Source organism: Dicentrarchus labrax, unplaced genomic scaffold (genome assembly GCF_905237075.1).
Source record: "Dicentrarchus labrax unplaced genomic scaffold, dlabrax2021, whole genome shotgun sequence".
NCBI classification, from domain to species: domain Eukaryota; kingdom Metazoa; phylum Chordata; class Actinopteri; family Moronidae; genus Dicentrarchus; species Dicentrarchus labrax.
In genome coordinates this window covers 21,947,325-21,968,836 of record NW_026136719.1, presented here as the reverse complement: position 1 = coordinate 21,968,836, position 21,512 = coordinate 21,947,325, and the positions used below count along the sequence as shown (strand labels likewise).

At 39.2% G+C, this 21,512-nt stretch overlaps 1 protein-coding gene and 1 pseudogene across 1 annotated transcript in view; one reads left to right on the top strand and one right to left on the bottom strand.

Annotated features, from left to right (window-relative positions):
- Window positions 1-21,512, top strand: part of ush2a (Usher syndrome 2A (autosomal recessive, mild)) — a 197,405-nt gene that overhangs the window by 43,894 nt on the left and 131,999 nt on the right. The window contains exons 16-29 of the mRNA XM_051379326.1: window positions 1,062-1,345; window positions 1,856-2,081; window positions 2,300-2,437; window positions 3,933-4,113; window positions 6,681-6,844; window positions 7,142-7,300; window positions 7,421-7,649; window positions 7,870-7,993; window positions 8,127-8,274; window positions 10,406-10,687; window positions 13,193-13,368; window positions 14,056-14,203; window positions 19,560-19,666; window positions 20,076-20,199. Of these exons, the coding sequence (XP_051235286.1) occupies window positions 1,062-1,345; window positions 1,856-2,081; window positions 2,300-2,437; window positions 3,933-4,113; window positions 6,681-6,844; window positions 7,142-7,300; window positions 7,421-7,649; window positions 7,870-7,993; window positions 8,127-8,274; window positions 10,406-10,687; window positions 13,193-13,368; window positions 14,056-14,203; window positions 19,560-19,666; window positions 20,076-20,199 (2,490 nt within the window). The remainder of the gene's footprint in view (window positions 1-1,061; window positions 1,346-1,855; window positions 2,082-2,299; window positions 2,438-3,932; window positions 4,114-6,680; window positions 6,845-7,141; window positions 7,301-7,420; window positions 7,650-7,869; window positions 7,994-8,126; window positions 8,275-10,405; window positions 10,688-13,192; window positions 13,369-14,055; window positions 14,204-19,559; window positions 19,667-20,075; window positions 20,200-21,512) is intronic.
- On the bottom strand, window positions 21,090-21,208 carry LOC127352326 (uncharacterized; annotated as a pseudogene).

The window sequence follows — 21,512 nt, the reverse complement described above, 5'->3', positions numbered from 1 at the left end:
ACACGTGGTCATGTGCACCAACACAAATGTACAGGTTTCCTCTCATGAATGTATGTGCGCGCAACCACCCACATACGAACACACGCTCCCTCATAAACGGCCGTGGTGACTGCGTTGCCCCCAGGCATCCATTTAGGGACAGATTGCCTGTCATAGAATACGTATGGCATATTCAAATAAGCCCTGCTCGCTCACACTGCATATCATAGTTTAACTAGCCTTATAGCCTAGCACTGCTGCTGTAGCCATCAAACCTCCCACAGTAAGATCTGTTTTGGTGGTTGTTATTATACAATAATTATAAGAATAAAAATCATTTAAGACATAATTTGCCACATTGACAGAATAAAATAACATTAATCTGAAAGACTTAAATCTAAATTTAAGATATGAGTAAATGAACGAATAAAGAGCAATAACTGAACTGAAACTGTTAATTGGGTCATTTCACATGCTCTACTGAATTGTTCCTTTTAGCATGGAAAATTCACACATTTTTGTATTCTGACAATTCTTTAATAATGAACAATTATGAAAAGATAATTTGGCAATAAACAGAAAAAGATTAAGTACTTTAAAGCCAAGGTTTTTTCATGAATGGAAATCACCTTTTCTTGTTTTTACACGTGATGGCAATTCATTATTATTTTTATGCTCCTCTCTCCATCTTTCCATCCCTCCATCTCCTCTTTTTCTCTCCCTCCATTCTTTTCTTGTAGTTGCTTAATTTATTTATTTTCTCGCTCAGTGAAATTAAGTGTTTGGCCTTAGGTGAGTGATCCATCATATGTAGAGGGCCTGGCCCTAATGATGGCAGTTTTATACACTCACCCACCATTTCTCTCACTCACTCTCACTTGCACACACATACACGCATACACACTTGCCTACAAACAGAGAAAGGCTAAACGTTTATTGGTGAACAAGTGAGCATAAATTCGCTTTTTTAAATGTATTTTCTGGTTCTTTCAGCTGGCCCCACTCTGTCCTCTCCTCAACATTTCTGTAAATTATTTTTTCTCTCTCTGTCTCTCTTTTTCTCTCTCATGGTTTCTTTCCAGGTCTTTCTTGTGACCGCTGTGAGTTTGGTTATTGGAACCTGTCCCACCCAGACGGCTGCATCCCATGTGACTGCGACCCCCTGGGTTCCCTCAGCCCGTTCTGTGAGCCTGAGGGTGGACAGTGTGAGTGTAAACCTGGAGTGGGGGGCCAGCGCTGTGACTCTTGTGGCAAGGGTTTGTATGGTTTAAGACTGGAGGGATCCTGCACCCCCTGCAACTGCTCACAAGACGGGACAGTACCTGGAACAGACTGCGATCCTCATACAGGACAGTGTGTGTGTAAGGCAAGTTAACAAGTGTACTGATGTCAAGCACACCAATAAGAGCCTATGAATCAGGAGGTGATTTGTAAATATTTTACCAACAACAATAAACTGCAGCAAAATAAAGGCAGAAGCCGCCCAGTTTAGTTTTGGTTTCTTAGCAGAAGAAATGATGGAGGTCTATACGATATAGGTGATGATGAGGTTTAGAGGATTCTTTGAAATTAAATCTTGAGAAAAATAAACATTACTTCTATAGAATAGTAGAATATTTACACTGGATATGGATTTGTCCTGACTTGACCTGTCTTGTATCATCAAGTTTTTCTCATCCAGTTCTTTTCAGTTCTTTATAATCTGAATGATCTACCACCATACAACTGCCTGAAACAGGTTGCATAAAAAACTGACAACCAGCTTTTTTAAATTGACTGACCAGTTCAACCTTATTGGAAATTCTTGTCTAGTTTACCTTGGGTGTCACTTTGGTAGTCTGAGTTTTTTGTAAACCCTTCCTCCTTTCTTTTTTAGAAACATGTGGAAGGCCATCACTGTGACTCTTGTCGTCATGGTTACCACACCCTGGAGCAGCGAAACTCCCTGGGCTGTCTGCCATGTGCGTGTGACATCCATGGCACTGTGCCAGAGGGCGTATGTGATATGTGGACCGGACAGTGCCCATGTCGAGAGGGAGTTGTGGGAGCACATTGTACCAACTGTGCCCACGACTACTACAACAGGAGTTTACATCTCCAGAGTAAGAGAACACAGAGTCATTTGAGAGACAACATGGTTACTTTTTATTTACATAAAATGGGTGTTATGTAACTAATGCATTCTTTTAATATCATGTATTAGGATTTTGTATGAGGGGATGTTTTGTTGTTTGTTGTTTAAAGCTGTTGTGTAAGTAGTGACAGTTTGGGAGAGAACGTCTGAATCTATTTTGCTTTCTGATGTTTTGTGTCCCATCAGAGGGTTTGTCCCAGGGCTGTGTACCATGTATCTGTGACCCCAGAGGGACAGTGGCGGGGTCAGTATGTGACAGCACTACAGGGCAGTGTGTTTGTATCCGTACACGCTTCGGACAGGATTGCAGTGGATGTCGACCTGGTGAGTGTGTTTGGAATGATGAATGGATTGATGGATGGATGTTATATATATCAGCAACAAATTAAAGGAGTTATTGGATATATGAATAAAGTGGAGACATTACTACAGAAAGTTCAGTAAAATGGCAAAGAACAACAATTAGTACTCCAAACTTTTAGTCTTTGTTCCTTTGTTTGTGTGTGTGTGTGTGTGTGTGTGTGTGTGTGTGTGTGTGTGTGTGTGTGTGTGTGTGTGTTTGTGTGTGTATGTGTGTGTGTGTGTTGGCATGTGCCTTTTGCCAGATCTCCATTCAGTGATTGTCCTGTTTGTGCCAGGTCCCAACAACAGTGCCATAGAGGGGAAAGATTGTTTTTTCTCACTCATCTCACTTTAATTTTTGTGTGTGCATTACCTCATGAATTTGTTTGTGTGTGTACTGGTATGTGTGGTTAGTGTCTTATGGGACGAGAAGTAACAGATGCTGTATTGTGTTGGTAATGGAGAAGGACCAACAGCACCGTCAGGTTTACTGTAACACAACTTGCGGATGTATTGATGGAAGGATTTTGAAAAGAGTAACAGAGGACATAAGACAATAGTTATTATCTGACAAATACCCCCCAAATAAAGGTTATCCAGTACCTGTGAAGTAACACAGATGTACAACTACCACATGTCTCATTATGTTTTTTTTTTTATTTATTCCATTATTCCATTGCATTTGCCAAGCTCAATTCCTACAAATTTTGCCTCATAATTTCCTCAACTGCCAGTTCACGACATGGTATACATGCCTTTGAGTATTCCCTGCCGAAGTGGCTAAATAGAATATCTAATTTGTTTATTAGCTATTAGCCTTGAGAAAAATAAACTGAATTGATTTTTAGAACCTGGAGTGCTTAATGTAACCTCACACCCTTATTGGCTTTGTGTTAAATTTTATCACAAATAAATGGCAAACAACACACCCTAATTCTTATTAGGAAGAACATAAAATGGTTGTCTCTAGGCCGCAGTCCTCATTCATTATTTTCTACATAAGGAATTGTATATTGAACGCTGTAACAACATATAATCAATCAAAAAAGAGAACACAGTTCATAGTTTTTACAATGCATATGTGCTTGTTACTTTTAGCCCACTAGATACTATAGATATAACCTTTTGTCATTAGAGAATTATTTTATCAAAAGCACTACAGTATACAAATAGTGAACCATATAATGGTCATTGAATAAGCAGCCCCATATGCGATTTGTGACACTAAATGTAATAATTTTGCAAACCACAACCTGGACATAAAACAACTGATGTTTTGAGTTGTGTTTTCATAAATCAGCATCTGGATTTGATTTTGATGGTGTAGAAAATAAAGGAAATAGCAAAGGAAGGAAGTAAAGAATAAACAGATAAAGAAGGAAGACACAAATAATACACTTGTAGGCAGATGAAAAGATTAATAAAGTGAGAGACAAGCAATCAGATTGTGCTTAATGTTATGGCTGTCTCCGTCCAGGCTTCTACCTCTCTCCAGATCAGAGTATGTGTGCAGAGTGTGACTGCCATCCCATGGGAGCATCGCAGCGTGGTTGTGAGAGCCAGACTGGACAGTGTGTGTGTGCCCATCCGTCAGTGGGAGGACGACGCTGTGACCAGTGTCGTGAGATGTTCTTCGGATTCAACCCTGGCCTGGGCAGGTAACCCACATAAAAATCACAGAGCGCGCACACACACACACACACAGATGAACATCATATCTGTCGCTTGAACATCCTGGAAAGCTTTTATCCGTTAATTGCACCACCTGCACACACACACACACACACACACACACACACACACACACACACACACACACACACACACACCAGCAGGTGCAGTCTCTGTAAAGACAGTTTACAGATTGGTTGGCAGACATATGACTTACATGAGTTAAGAGCTGCTTTGACCTTTACCACTCATGTCTCTACCTGCAGGCTATCTCACACACACAGACACACACACACAACTTAAAACACACATACACAAATGTAACTGTACAAGTTACATCCTGTGCAATACTGGTACGCACACATGGATACGTTCCTCTCAACAGGGTGTCAAAGCAGATAGATGATCCACAAACTGTTTGACTAGTGGTCCACTGTGTGTGTGTGTGTGTGTGTGTGTGTGTGTGTGTGCGTGCGTGCGTGCGTGCGCGCGCGTGTGTGTGTGTGTGTGTGTGTTAGCTGACCTTGCCTGATAGCTGTATTCCCCAGTGTTCAGGCTGTGGCTGAGATCTCCTCACAGCAGAGAGGGATAGAATGATGGAAGGAGGGAGAGAAAACAACAGAGTGATAAAGAGTTAACTTTACAAAGAGATTAAGGAATGGAAGAACTGGGAAGACAATAAAGCAAATAATTAAATTATTAAAGAAGAGCAGTGATGAGGTAGATGTTAAAACAGAAAAAGAGAAAGATAAAGAAAAATGGTCAAAGGCACATATCTTGTAAAAGGCAAGCATTAACTTATAGTTTGTACCCAGGCAGTGAGTTTGTACATCTGTCTCTCTCTCTCTGTGTCTTCCTTTCTTTGCTTTTCCCTGTTTTATTTCCTTTTTTGTTAAGTAGAAATGACAAATAAAGTCTTTAAAGGTTATTACTGCTGAATGCCTTTCTTGTGCCCAGAGTCGCTCCATAATAAGGATTTCTTCATCTAAATGTCATCAAGTAATTTATCCTCCGCCTTCAATCAATAGGCTTTACACAAATGAATTTACACACACAAATTGATGTGTGAGCAGTTGGCTGAAGATGTAGTTCTGTGTCTCTATGTGTCTCTATGGAAAACCGGGTCAGAGAACTGCTGACCGTCAGCCCCTTCATCACAGGGAAATATGATGGTAATTCTGTCTGGAGGGATTAAGTATTGGCTCATACACACATTCACTTACACCCATAATTTTATTATAAGATTACATATGTAATATTTGAATACACTAAAACCTACAATAATACACCATTTGTGTTACTGGGACCTAAACATCTTTGAATTCCACTGTCACTGTTACCATGTCACTGTTAAATGCTTGTTTGTATTGGCATCACACTAAATACACACAAATTACTCTCTTTCACACACACACACTGTACTTTGAGGCTGGTGAAAAAGGAGAGAATGGGTGTGATGTTGGTGTTTTCTTTCTCCTTGGGAATGGAGTGAAGGTCGAGTCACTATGGCATTTGTGTGTATGTGTGTATTTGTACCTGTGTGTTTTTGAGTGTTGGTGTCTACGTACGTGTGTGAGCACCAGTTGACAGGACAAATTTGCGGCTCGTTAAGAGGCTGTGGCTTTTCACACAGCAATAAAGAAGGGTGTAGTGGTGTGTGTGTGTGTGTGTGTGTGTGTGTGTGTGGGGGGGTACAGTTTGTGTGAGTACAGTTTGTGTAAGAAAGGAAAACACACATGGATAGTGTGTGTGTGTGTGTGTGTGTGTGTGTGTGTGTGTGTGTGTGTGTGTGTGTGTGTGTGTGTGTGAGCCAAACATCTTCTAACAAACTGATTTTGTTGCACATGCGACCGTGTGTGTGTAAAGGTGTGAGGTGGCTGGCCGGATGATCACCCGCTGCCCAGCCCCAGTGAGGGTAACACCACACTGGTGACCCAGACACATACACAGTCAAACACACGCACACACCCACACACACACGTACACATACATGCACACTTTGACAACTCTGAGGGGGAATGCATTTTCTGTGAATTTAGTTTCACAGCTAGAGGGTGATGGTGGGTGGGATAGACGGTAGTGAGGGTCTCCATCACAGTGTTAAGGTGAAGACCCAACACCTTTCAAACACACACACACACACACACACACACACACACACCCAGTCACAATTTAGCTTTGAACATTTGCACACTAATGCATTATCTTTGTCTATTTTTTGGCCTACCGTCCACAGCTGAAACAATATAATTTATGCAGTGCAATTATCTAACCACGGAAGTAGACGGATCTGTGGGGTGATTGGTTGATAAAACCCTACAAACATCACAAGAAGTCTGTAGTTTTGTTAAAAGAAAACGTGTAGGTACAGCAGCATAATGCAGCACACGGTGTGTATCAAAAAGTACACGTTTGTAGTAAGTTTTTATTAACGATTTCATGTGTTTTGACATTTTTTACCAGCTAGGTGTAGCCATGAATACTAATTGCGGACTGTACAAAACGTCTTTATAATCTTTTTTCTTTTTCTTTTTCTTTTTCTTTGCTTGACCAGGTGCCAGCCTTGTGCATGTGACCCAGTGGGCAGTGTCAATGGTTCATGTGATCCAGACTCAGGAGTGTGTGTGTGTAAGCTGCTGGTAACTGGACACAAGTGTGACATATGTCAACCTGGAGCAAGTCATTTTGACCCAGAGAACTACTTTGGCTGCAGTAAAGGTCTGTTTTACATAGTATCACACACACACACACACACACACACACACACACACACATCACATTGTTAGCTAATATATTTATTGTACAGACATGGGAGTAGATAGATTACATATATCAATAATGGCGGTCTAATTTTGGGTGGCTTTCTGACTGATTGTTGACACTAAGAATACACTTACACACAATTAACATGCTCTAATTACAAACAGTTTGGCCCTGTAAAATGACATAATTTACCTCACTCTGTTTATGTATTTATCTCTTTACCTTCCACTGTTTATGTCTCTGCCTGTGCAGCGCCCTTCCAACAGCCTGCACCAGTAGGTTTTGCTCACAGTTATTCTTCCATTCATCTCTCTTGGCATCCACCTGACTCCCCAAACTCAAACAGACTCAACTACACACTCATCAGGGATGGACAGTCAGTGCATAGCGTTCAAAGTCTCTATCCTTTCAGTAAGTAGCCAGGCAGGTTTTCAAACTACTTAAATTGCATTCTTACTATTTCAGATACACATAAATCCACTCCAAACTAATTTCCTAATTTCCTCCTTCCTTCCTCCTTCTTTTCTTAAGGCCATGAATCATTTGAAGACACTGGTTTGTTTCCCTACACCAACTACTCTTACTGGCTTGTCACAGCTAATGTGGCCGGTGCGACAATAAGTGCATCAGCCTCATACCAAACTTTAGGTGCACCACCTGAAGCAGAACAGCTCCATTTAAACCTTGTGGGACGACCTGGTCCAACCACCGCCAGCTTTAACTGGAGCACACCACGAAATGACACAGGCCCAGTGGAAAGGTAAGTAAGGAGCAACAATAGCCTGTTTCCAGACCTCTCAACTACAGACAATGCAGTTGACATGGAACATTACTTAGCCCATTACACCCCCTTTGACATCCTAGCACTAGTTTTTAACTGAACCACATTATAAAACCATGTGGTCTAGTGGAATGATAGGGGCAGATGGGAAAATGAAGAAAAGAGGAATTGATTGTCACATTTTCTTTGTCTCCCACAGGTTTGTGTTATCCTCCACGGAGTCATCTAATGGAGCAGAGCCCATCATTCACTACACAGGCTTATCTACAGAGGCTGTGGCAAGAGGCCTAAAGCCCTTCACCCTATACACTGCAATACTGGAGGTAGGTGGGGCAAACAGACAGTGTTTTAGTGCCTGCATCTCTGCAAAATAGATCCAACAACAGTGCTTTCAATTTTTTTGTCAAATGTACGGCCTACAAAATTAAAATGACAAAATCATAACCTTGTCTACAGGCTTGTTCTTCTGGGGGTTGCACTTCTACCCCACCACTGTCTTATCTGACAGCCTCTGCGCCCCCACAAAACCAGCCTGCCCCCACAGTCACTGCAACAGGACCGCATACACTTCATGCTTCCTGGGAGCCCCCCACTCAGCCAAATGGTAGGACCCCAAACATACACGTATGCATACTGTACTGTTCTCATGTAACATATAGGACTTAATACAGAAGCACATGCACAAACACAAACTGTACACATATCACACAACCATGCAATTAAGAATGCACACATGTATGAATTATACAGTAGAATAATCACACACATTTTTAACTCACATAAAACACTTGCCTAGTAGCGTGGCTTATAGGCTTGTGTCACTGAAGACTGAATCAACTAACACCACTACATACACGCACACACACACAGAAATATGCACTGAACTGGAACTGCCTTTGGTAAATCCAGAGAGCTTTGTAATGGCTCTAAGGCTCAGTGTCATACAAAGCCCTGTAACCTGGGTTTCTCTCTCTGTTTGTGTCTCTCGTTTTTTTTCTCTCTCTGTTAATCTGTTTCCCTCCCAGCTTTGTTACATGGGTTTCTCTGGGTTTCATTCCTTCATTTTCCCTGTCATCAGTTCAGTCAAGAATGGTTGATATTGCTCTCCGACTGGACTCAACTTTAATCTCAGCCCTGACCTGTATGCCTCTACCATTGTTGATCTGGGTGTGTTCACTGATTTGGCCAGTTTTCAGTCAGTTTTCACAAACTCAAGGCGCAATTTAGCCTCTTCACGTTTGTGTTTATTTTGATGTTTGTGACCACTGCAAAAATAAAGAGAAAGTGAAGTAGAGATTGGCAGGAAGAGATCAGTTTTATATACAGTGCAACAGTGCATCTGTCAACACCAGTTTTTGTTTTTCCTGGTTAAACGGGGGCATGTACAAGTACAGTGTTTCTGTGGTTGGAATTACTGCTTAGACCCTCTCAATCCTGATTTGCAAATGTTGAGTCTCTCCATAGTAATCTGTTTGGATTCTTGTCATCTGCCCAGCTTTTCAGCACTACCTTTTGTGGATTTTAACTCAGTATTCCTCTTCTCCATGATGCCTTTGGATAGCTAGAAATTGACAAATACATGACATGTCGTTGAGGACATTTTAAATTTTGGAATGAAATGATCATTCACAGACATCAAAGATATATAGATATATAATATCACTACTTTGATTAATATACCATTATCAATGGTTGCTGATGATATATGGACATTTAGAGGAACAGATATATAAGCCAAACACATCAGTGATGGATCATGCAAGTTCCATTATTTACTGTCCATTTTCCAACTTTTTATATATTTAATAAAGAGGTAGAGAGGATTGTCAGAAGTTCAGTAAAGTAACTGAAGTATTTTGGTGGCCTCAAGTTAGTTTAGAGCCGTTATATAAGGATTCTAATAAACTATGACTAAAGCTAAACTAAATGTTGAAAGAACTACTCTGTATGAAGTAAATTAATATTAGAGGGGAGAGAAATAGAGGAGACAGACTTTTTTTTTAAATTATGCAGAGTAAGAAATAAAGACATACACAGATTTAAAGAAAAGGAAAAGAACATAGAGAGAGCAGGGTAAAGAGAGGGTACATGGGGTCTTTTAACAAAGGGTCCACTCTAAGACTCTATATTATTTGATTGTATTTGTATTTTATACTTATAACAACATTTGGACACTCATCTATTCCATAGTGGGTCTTTAAATCTCTTATTGTGTTTTGGTGCTGCCTGCTCTGTCCTCATTCTAACCCAGCTCTGTCATTTTGCTATTAGCGAGTGGAACAGAGCATGAGATATTCGAACAATACCCTGGTTTCCACCAGAGAGCTAAACAGGACTAGCCAGGACTTAATCATTATCAGCCTGTTTTCTACTACAGGGCCAAATACTGGCCAGGGCTTTGTCATTATTTGTGGTGTTAGATTTTTCTCAAAACAACATTTTTGTATAAAAAAATGTTTTAGCCTCCTGTTGCCAAGAGGGATGAGTATTAAGCAGGCCTACAGTTTCTAATACACACTTGAAGCTTTGATTATTTTATCATAAACAGGCTGAATTGGCCCTGGGACACAAATTTAATAAAAGAAAAAAGAAAACTGGTGCAGTGTTTTCCTAACAAGTCCTGTAGTTCCAATTGTTACTTCTCTGATTTGATTTAAGAAATAACTCTTTAGTGAGGATTTCATGTGTTGTGGACATAAGTACTAACAAACTACTGTACTTTGCTTTCTGTACAGGTGTTATCACAAAGTATGAGGTCTTTCTACGTGGACCAATGGAATCACTGAACCTCTCAAGTCCTACCGTTGAGAAGAGGGTGTTCTTCAGCTCTGGTTGGCTGGATCCAAGTGCTACCCCAGAAGCACAGCAAAGCGATAGGAGCACAGTCGCACCCCCTGAGAGCAGTACCATTGTGGCAGATCTGCAAGCATTTTCCACCTATCAGATGAGAGTTTTGAGCACCAATATGGCAGGAAGTGTCACATCAGGGTGGACCACAGCACGTACCATGGAGGGAGGTTTGTATAGATTGTAATCATAGTTAAACTAAGCTTACGTTGGGGCACCCTGGAGGCTCACCTGCTAGAGCATGTGCACCATGTACAAGGCTACTAGTACTTACCTTTCCTGTTTCTCTTCAGCTTTTTCTATCCAATAAAGGTAAAACGACCAAAAGAAGAAGAAAAAAAGCTTACATGAGTTTTTTAAGTTAAATCAATTTATTATTCAATTTTCAGTTTAACAAAACAATGGCAAATTACATCAGGTGGGAGGGTTTCCCCATAGAGAATCAATCTTTTTGTTTTTTTGTGTTGTTAAAGGATACACTCTTTGCCAATTGGCATCCATCATTGCTTAACAGTGAGGCCAGTGTGGGTTTTTCTTTGAGCTGGATTTTTTCCCATGGTCATAAGAGGCTGGCTCCATAAAAAGCCCATACTACATCATTATTCCCATTCAAAACCTCCCAAGGTCTCTCTTGAAATTCAAAGTAAATGTTTTTATACTTGAAGTTATTTTGTAAATCTTACTTCCTCTAATGTAAATCTGTTCAGCTGTGGTTAGGGATTAGAAATTGGTTGTTGCCGATCTGTCCTAAAGCAAAAGAATGCAGCAAGTTGTGGAAAAATAATAAAATTGTTTAATAAAAGAAATCCAAGATGTGAGTAACCACCAAAGTAAAACTTCAGTGATGTTTTGGTCAAAATCTGTCCACCAGAGAACTTAACTGATAAATGTAATAAAAAAACAACAACAAGCATTTGTCAAAAGGAATGAAAAAAAAAGGATGTAAGGAAGGAGGGAGGAAATAAAACTGCATGTGGAGGAGGGGAAACTCATTAAGGTATTTGAATTTCAAATAGATGATATGGCTCATTAGGACTAAACGGTTGCCTCCAACATCACTCTAAGCTATGTGTCTGGATAACAAGCATATGATAACACCATTTTAAACGTGGAGTGTGTGTCAGTGTTTGTGCGCGTACATGTGCTAGAAAGAAAGAATATAACTGTGGTTATGTCTGCAAAGAAATCACATTTCACAGTGTATTTCACAGCTAGATGCCATCAACAGTAGAATAAAAGAATCCTTCTCTCTAATCTGTTGTGTAATAGTGGCTCTCACAACTGTAGAATTGCAGAATACCTAAATCCATTAAATCCACATAATATCCACTAAGTCTTGATTTTAATGTATGTCTTCATGTGTATTTTATTTTTTAATTAACTTACTGTGAGGTTAATTTTTTATTTTTAGGGAAGCAGTCAAAGGGAAAGCACCAAAAATATGAAGAACTCAACAACAGAGTTTAGAAGTCTAAATTTACATAACTCAGAGATTAAAAACTTCAGGTTTTAGTGTCAGATAAATGTAATAATACAAGAACATTTATCTTTGTAGATTCACCACTGATCAGAAAGTTGAATTCATTGTAGAAGCTAATTAAATACCAATTAGATATTAATCGAGCTAGAATGCAGGCAGTGATTTGAGTCATATTCTCAGTTCTTACCTGTATAAACTGGCTTACCCTGTTGCTATTGCTATTTTATCTGCCCACACTGTACTGAATGCAACCAAGGCACTCTAAGAAATGTAGCAATTAGTTACTGAAGTTGAAGTCGAGGCGTATTGACATGCATGGGTGCACCAATGTGGTGGTGATTTGCAGTATTTAAGCTAAACACTTAGAGATGGCATACAGTGATGTAAGGAGAGATTTTGCTTAAATGTTTGCAGCAGAAAAATAATGTCTTATTAATAATTAATGATAGTCAGGGTTACTGCACATTTATACATTGTGAATAGTTTTCACTTAAAATAGCTGACTGCAAAAAACTGTAAACAACTTAGTAAAAGAGTTGCTCCAATACTGCCTAAAATGGGGTATTGGCGAGTACGCATCTGTGCCCCGATCTGATACCACGTCATGTATTGGCCACGGGACCTTGCTACTTTCCAGCAGTGTTTGCCTTTTTATCCAGGATAGCAAAATTATGATCCCCTCTACTGAGCCAGGCCATACAGCAATGATAGCAATAATACACGCTTAGTAGTATACACTTAAAAGATAATAATATAATGTATTATATAACCTCTAACACATTTATCGGATCGGTACTCAGTATTGGCAAATACGCAAAGTTTAGATATCAAAATAAATGTTCTTGAATAATGGATTAAAACAATTGATTTAAACAGAATTAATTGATTTAAACAGGTAAGAGATATTGTGATGATGTGGTGTTCTACTAGCATTAGCATTAGTTAACTTATCTATATTTAAGGGGCTGGTTCTTAATGTGACCTTCTACTCCTTTTTGTGTATTCTCAAAATATTTCAACATATCTTATGATTATAGTTATTAATGATTAATAGATTTGTAATATCTTAGCAAATAATTTATTTTATCATGGATTATATGAAATTATATGTTATGAGTCAATATGTGTTATGAGTCTAAATATAGTGTGTGATGTGTATATTTTCATGTGCATATGTGTGTGGCCATGTTTCCAGTCCCAGAGTTGATGGCTCCTCCAGAAGTGTCTTCACTGTCATCCACCACTCTCAAAGTTGCGTGGAGCTCCACTGAAGGTCAAGGGATCATCGCCAGAGGACAGGTCGCAGAATATCGCGTCAACTTGCTCACTGAACAGACCAACAATCCCTATGCTCCACCGCTTATTAGCCAAGTAAGACACACACACACACACACACACACACACACACACACACACACACACACACACACACACACACACACACACACACACACACACACACACACACACACATACTTGCACATAATGAGTAGGACAACTCTGAAACTTTAAAGCTTACCTATAGCCTTCAATTGAGAATGTTATGTATTTGTAGGTAAATGCTGTTTCACTATGCTTCTCTTGTGTAGAACATTCTCTCGCCTGCATCAGCAATAAAGGTTTGGAAGCGGAGAATGAATAAATATATAAATGACCCAAATGATGAGTGCGTACTGAAGAGAGAGTCCTTACTGCAGCAGCCTGACTTTGATTACAGTTCGGGCCCTTTGCTACATGTCACCTCCTTCTCTTCCCTACTTTTCTCCAGCTGTCACTGTCTAAATAAAGCAGAAATGCCAAACATATAATAAAAAAATCAGGGCAGATTATGTTTCATTAAACATGGTGGTCTGATGGTTATAATTACTACATAATTAATTGTGCAGCTGTAGCGTCAGGTCAAGTGAACAGCCATCAAGTGTGTGTCTGTTCAAAGTTAAAGTAAGTTAAAGTACTGAGGTTGATCTGTAGAGCTCCCTTTTCTTCAATAGCTTTATCCCCCTTTATTAAATAAAACATTTAGTCAGTGTTAATTTCCTATGTGTTTCTCTTTTTCAGGTCTTGCATAGGGCAGGACCATCGTCACAGCCTGTTTATGTAGTGAAAGGACTGAAGCCTTACCATGTGTACAACTTCACTATTACACTCTGCACAAAGACAGGTTGCATTACCAGTCTGCCAAGCACAGGACGGACCCTACCAGCAGGTAAAACAAAAAGATTTGCACCCAAAGCACATGGATGCAGGCAAACATAAACACACGTACATATGGCAGCACAACAGTAATCAACTCTATACAAACTAAGTCTGAAAATAGGGAAGTGCTGAAAAGGCTAATACATTATCTATATATATATAATGTAATAGCAGATTAGTTGCAGAGTCATTTTAAAGTGTTTGGTATTCATAACAACTGACATATGCACACACGCATCCAAAAGCACACAGTCAGTCATTGGGTACTTGAGTAGCGACAGCATTGGTTGTGTTAACCAGAGGGGATATTCATGGCGCGCCGCAGTAAAAACACTTTACTGTTAATTACAAGGAGAAAAATGTGGCGTACCACACACTTCCTGCTGGCCATGAATCAAACACACACAGAGTTACAGAAATGCACACACACACACACTCACACACACACACACACACACACACACACACACACACAATGCCTCGCTCTCCTTTAGATTTATAACCATTATAGAAGTAGAATGAATTAGCTGTGTTTAATAACTCAAGCGCAAATCTATGAGACTGAGATGAGCACTAATTGATCAGTGCAGTCTGACACAGACACAGAATTTTTATTCACTGTCTTTATCTGTCTGTTTCTCTCTGACCGTCTGTTGCTTTCTCACTTTTCACTCAATTCATCCTTCACTTCTATCTCTACCTGGCGCTTTCACTTGAACACAAAATTGCACAAGGCAGCAGAGGAACATGAATCACTCCACAATATACATATTGCAATCACACACACACACACTTGACCCTGCAACACACTTTTCCATCTGTTCACTCATGGTTTCTACTCTTGGTGCTCATTTTATGTTTTTTTTATGTTTTGTTTTTGTTTTGTTTATCCCTTTAGGTGAGTAGACAATGGGTGCTCTGAGTGGTTGTGAAAAAAAAATCCTTTCATCTATAAATACTTGCTCAGGGATTTGAGCTTTTGAACGTACTCTAAACAGCTACATCTGTTAAAACACTGAATATTTTCATTTCATACAATTCTCAAAAAGTCCTTCCTTGTGTTTATTGTGATTAATGATACTTCATATTGTAATCGGTGGACTTTTTAAATGTATTTTTAATGGCTACATCTGTTGACACAGTGACAATGTTTATTTCAAGTGATTCCAAAGACTTCTCTCGACTGTAATACAGTACAATACAATATGGCTTATTGTACCCAGTTGACTCTTTGAATGTATTTTTAACAGCCACATCTGTTGCTACCATTTTGTTTCATCCAACACCAAAGATGTCCCTTGTTTCAACTATAAGAAATGATAATGGCATATGCCGTTTGGCAGATTTCATTTTTTTTTATCTCGAAACAATTTGCATAGCATGTGCTAGTCCATTGGGTGTTGAGCTTCTGTTGTAGCTCCAAATATCATATCACTTTTTCTCATTCAGTTTAAAACTATCATCTCGAGAGTTCATCAAAAATATTTAGTAAAAATCTTAGAGCAGAATTTAAGGTATTGGGAGGTGCATACCCTCTTCATTATGTATTAGAACAGTTTTTCTCTCTCTTTAACGTATGAACAGTAGGGAGCAAATGAGCTGTAATCATGAGATAAAAGACAGTTGTGAGAAGCTGTTGTATTTTGTAACCATTTATATGTGCTGTACTAGGATATTTGTACATTTATAAAAAAAAATTTACCTTTACAATACCATACAATGTTTTACATGCTCTTGCTCATTTTTACAGCTATTGAAGTTTTAGTCAACCATATTACAAATCATACTACAGTGTTTTAAACTTTTCTATGCGGATTTCTGCTCTTACAGACAGCCTTAGAAGTCTAAGTATCTTCAACTGATTTCGTCTGGTCATAATTTCAACATATATTTCATTTCAGTTTAGTTTTATGTGTCCTCTTGTCTTCAGAATCAGACGTTTTGCCTGTAAAACTCAAATCAACCCTTGTTTTCCTCACAAAAATATTCTTCCTCTCTTCTTGTACACATTCTTATCCTGCAGAGAGAAATCCAAACAAATCTTAGTCCTTGAACAAAAAATAAGTTTTTTAATATGCTACCCAATCGCTTACCTTATTATTTTTCTATAATAAATTATATTACTGATGTAAAATTTACAGAGCTGAATGTATAATAATAAGCATATATGTAATCCCTTAAAGGACCAGTAAGTGGGCATCTAGTTATGCAGTTGCATCCCCTTGCCCCACCCTCACCCATCAAAACACTGCAAAACTTATCTTTATCTAGAGCCAATGTTTGGTTTGATCATTCTGGGCTACTGTAGAAACATGGCAGTTCAACATGGTGGACTCCATGGTAGGCAACCCACATTTTCTGTGGATAAAAACAGCTCATTATATGGTAACAAAAACACAATTCTTGTTTTCAGGTTATTATACAATAATTAAAACCAATCAATATTATATTCCATTTATGCCAATAGATCCTCCTAAATGTTACACACCAGACCTTTTGTAATTGTAGCCTCTTTAACCCCCAGTTTTAATAAAGAAACTGAAAACTTGGAGAAAGCGAATGAACATTGTGATATCTCCTGAACGAAACTGTTTGTGGAGGAAATTATCCTCACATTAAATGGTACTCCTGGTAAGGTGTACTTGAGCGTGGTACTGATGCACTGATAAATCTGCCACACATAAGGCTGGGCCATTAGAGCCAGCTACCATCTGCTGTAAGTGAGCAGACAGCATCTGCGAAACCACTGGAATTACACCAAAGCACATGACTGAACATTAGTGTGCACACTGAGACAGACGTAATGACACAAGGAACGTGCTCTTTGTCCGTGTGTGGATGCATTTGCAATTGTTTCAATGTGTGTGTCTCTTTCCACAAAGTTATCGATCACGACGTAAAGTGAGTGGCTAATCAGGGGCTGATGGTGATGTTTTATGTATCCTACATCCATAAAAGCTTGTTCTACAAGACATACACACAGAAAGACATACACACATACACACTCACACTGTAACACCACTCAACAGAACAGGAACTTTATTGATTTACGCATAATTGGCCTGAGGCCCTTCTTGAGGAGAGAAATATGCATAGCAAGGGATCGCCATGTCAATAAGTGGTGTGCTTGTGTGCGTGGTGTAACTGTACGCTAAGAGCCTGTTAAGACATGTCAGTCGCTGTAAAAACAGAAAACACACACACATGCACAATTGCTCCTGGGAGCTGGCCCATGATTTAGCTGCTTCATTACCATGTCAGCAGCTAAAATTAACCTTTCTGGTGGACTGTTAACCTTGTGTGTGGGTGTACATGCGTGTTTGAGCACACACATGATAAGGCAAGTGGCTTTCGTCAAACTGAATGTGTCATAGTGTTTTGTATGTTTCAGTGGAATAACAAGGAGATACAAGAAATGAATACATGACATGTCCGACATTCGAATCCCACAGATCAACAGGGAGGAAAGCTGCAATAACATGTTTTTATATTTTTACTCTAAATCAGTAATCTTTTTTTTTTCCAAGATGCTTGCTCTTTCAGTGGTTCGTAAATTGCTCGTTTCAACAATTTCACACAGCACACAATCATACATTTATTACACTGATTTATCAGGACACCCACAAAATAAGAAAAGTTGTCACTGCTGTGTCATTGCATCTGTACTGTGATATAAATTAGGAAGAAATGGTTTGACATGAAGTTAGATGCCAAAAAAACACCTTGCTAAAGCTAGCAGGTGATGTTACACTGTTGGGTGTAATGGACAATGTTCCCATCGACTTGAAAGACCCTATGTGAACAACTCTGGAGTTTTTGTTTGCGACTAAAAGAACGTTTACACGGGTAAATCAATTTGGCTTTTTGCGTTAAGCCTATTCACCCACTTTTAAATGATCACTGATCAGACACAAAAGTCTAGTAGGAAGAACATGTACATGATCATGATTTATCTGTTAAAGGGGGGAAAAATCTAATTAATTTCACCTACATTATAGAACGGGAATTGGAGAAATATAGAAAGAGTAGACAAACTATGTTTCCTTATAGTTTTAAACCTTTCCAGTTTAATCTTTCTTTGTGTAGAAAAGTACACACACTTCCGTGTTAACTGATGTGAGTGAATCAGTTATAATATCCTCAGTCACATTGCAGTCTCACAGTCAGACATCATCCAGGGACACTCCAGTTCACTGAGGTCAGTCCAGTTTGATCAAACCTCAAAACCAGCGGAGCGTGGTCCATTTTGCCACTGGGTTTCACTCAGAAGCCCAGGAAACCTGGCTTGCCCTCTGATGCAGTGAGAAGCTTGTGTTCAGATCATGTACAGATACTGCAAAGCTTAGCTGTTCACAAGATAACTGTCTCTTACAGAATGTCACATACAAGCACTTCCCATTTTAAGTATATTCAATGCCAAAGCAGTTTTTTGACTGGAATTTTGAAGCAGTCAATTATTGCATTTTCATCTACCTGCCTTATTTTTAATCATCTGCCATTCATACACATAAACACAGACACACACTGATGCAGACTTTGGCTAAACAAAAACAATGATTTGTTTTCTCGCACTACACACATCAAACAGGGTACATTTGTACGTGTATGTATGTGTGTGGCACAGTCAGTGTTCTAAATGTCACCATAGCTCAATTTCAATAGACTGGTAAGCTATCGATTGGCAGTAATTTATGGTTTGATGTGCCAAGATGAGCCGCCTAAGACAAGCTGTCCACTTCCCTTTTAAGAGCTCTATTAGAACTCACACTAAAGATGGTCCGCATGCCTGTCACTGAGAGCTAATTTACTTCTACCACAGACCATTTAGACCATTACTGAAACACACCTACACACACACATACATACACATACATACACACAGAAATACAATGATGGAATGACACTTAATGCACACACATCTTTCCCATCTCTACACCAGTCCATCACTTGCTATAGTTCTCTCTCCGTTCTTATATATCTCCTCTCATGATACATGTTGAAGCTGTGGCTCCAGTAGCTCCGAGTATGTTTCAAAGGGACATTTAATTTAACATCTAAAGTGAAAGAAGGAAATTAAATTGACCCGCTATTTAATAAAAATTGGACTTTCTACTACTGTATGTCTATTCTAGACATACTGTAGATATGAGAGAAATTAGCTGATGATATTTTTCTACTGGAAAAAAACATCAAGATCACAAAATAATTTTATGAATGATTAAAACCACAGCCTTTGGGGTTTTAACTTACGTAATTGATGTACATATTTTCCGTAGTGGGCAGCTATTTACAAAATGTACAGTCCCTGTAACATGGGGAATTCACGTTGACATTCAGTCTCTTATTTTCTACCTTTCTCTCTTCAGCTCCAACAGGACTGTCTCCACCTCAATTACATCCAGTAAATGAAACCACCATTCGAATAGACTGGGATCCCCCAGCCCAACTCAATGGCCCACATCCACTATATCAGGTCTGTAAGAATATTAGCTTAAATACAGTGTATGTCAATTGGCTTTGTTTGTTGCAGCAGCTCAAAGTTTTCACATATCTCAACATCTACTAGATGGATTGCCACAACATTTTGTACGGATGTATATGAAGCCCAGTCGAAGAATCCTAATGACTTTGGTGACAATGTGACTTTTTATCCACTGTCACCATGTAGTTGACATTTGTGGCTTTGAGTAAAATGTCTCAACAACTATTGGATGGATTGCTATTAAATTTGCTACACACGTTCAAGTCCCCCTTAGGGTGAATTGTAATCTCTTTGGTGATCCCTTTACTTTAGACTAGTGCCGTTATCAGGTCTAATTCTATCACTGAATACTGTATATGGAAAAGTAATGACATTCCCATAATTCATTCATTGTTTCCAGGTGGAGAGGACAGACGTCTCTTTCTCTGACCCACAAGATCCTGTGATCAGGGGAACCAGATTCCCAGGAAACAGTTACTACCAGTTTCCCAGTGACACCCTACCTGTCAACACTGACTTCACAGGTAAGAATAAATGTCTGGCTACATGCAGATACCTGTGTGTGTATGGGCAGCATGTCTGTCTGAATTGCTATATATTGTACTTGTGTGTATGTGTACACATTTTGTTGGTATATTTGTATGTTGTTCAGCAGTCTCTCAGTCTTCTAGTGACATTCCTTTAGATTGACTTCCCCAGTCATCTTAAAGGACAATTATCTTTCTGTTTACCAGCATCATTAGAGGGTTGAGCTGCACAGCCAAACATGTTCTGCTTCATCTGAGAACATCACCCAGTCTGACGCTCATAATTAATGACTGCTGATACTAATCAGTGGGATTTAAGCGGGCAAAGCTCTTCGATGCCACTTGAGATTACGTCACTGTCCTGCACAAACCTCGTATCATCAGTTTTGTCTCTCTGTGTCATAGAGACAACCTTTTCAAGCCATGTTAAAACTGCATGATGAAATCTCCTAAATGAATTTACATCGGTGGACAAACTCCTGACTTTGTGTAATCCTTATGTGATCAACCATAATTGAGTCAACAAAGCTCTCTGCATTGGTCTTGTCCCATCAAAAATACTAGAATGTTTGCCACTCACAAAGTGGGGTTCCATGTACTGTTCATTTTAGATCTGAAATATGTAAGCTTATAGCCCAACATTATGTCAGTGTATAAAAACAGGATTTGGTAAATCCACATATATAGCACCTTTCTAGTCTTCTGACCACTCAAAGGGCTTTACACTACATGTCACATTCAACCATTAACACACTGATGACACAGCATTGGGAGCAATTTGGGGTTCAGTGTCTTGCTCAAAGACCCCAGCCGGAGGAGCCAACCTTCTGATTAGTGGATGAACCGCTCCACCTCCTGAGCTATAGCCCTAAGACCATTACACCGCCCATATACAGCACCTGGTATTCCCAGCCAGTCACCCATCTGAGTACTAACCAGGCCTGACCCTGCTTAGCTTCCAAGATCGGACAAGTTCAGGACTATTCAGGGTGGTATGGCAGTAAGCCGATTTAAGTGTAAGCTTTTAGTGGCCTTTCAGCAAATGAGAGTTTAGAATCAAAAGGAGCAAAATAAATAAGTTTAAAAAAGGGAGGAGAACGAGTGACCACTTTTTGTGTTTTCAACTTCACTAAAAACAATCTGCTTTAATGAGGGATTAACAACAATTTCCATACATCTCTGAGTGGTTATTAGAAAATATTGTTTTTCTTAAGGCCCTTTGAAGGTCACATATACATCGATAAAGAATGAAAGAGTGTATTAGACGAGGTGTGCCTCCCTAAACGATTAAAAAGTAATCCAACCGAACC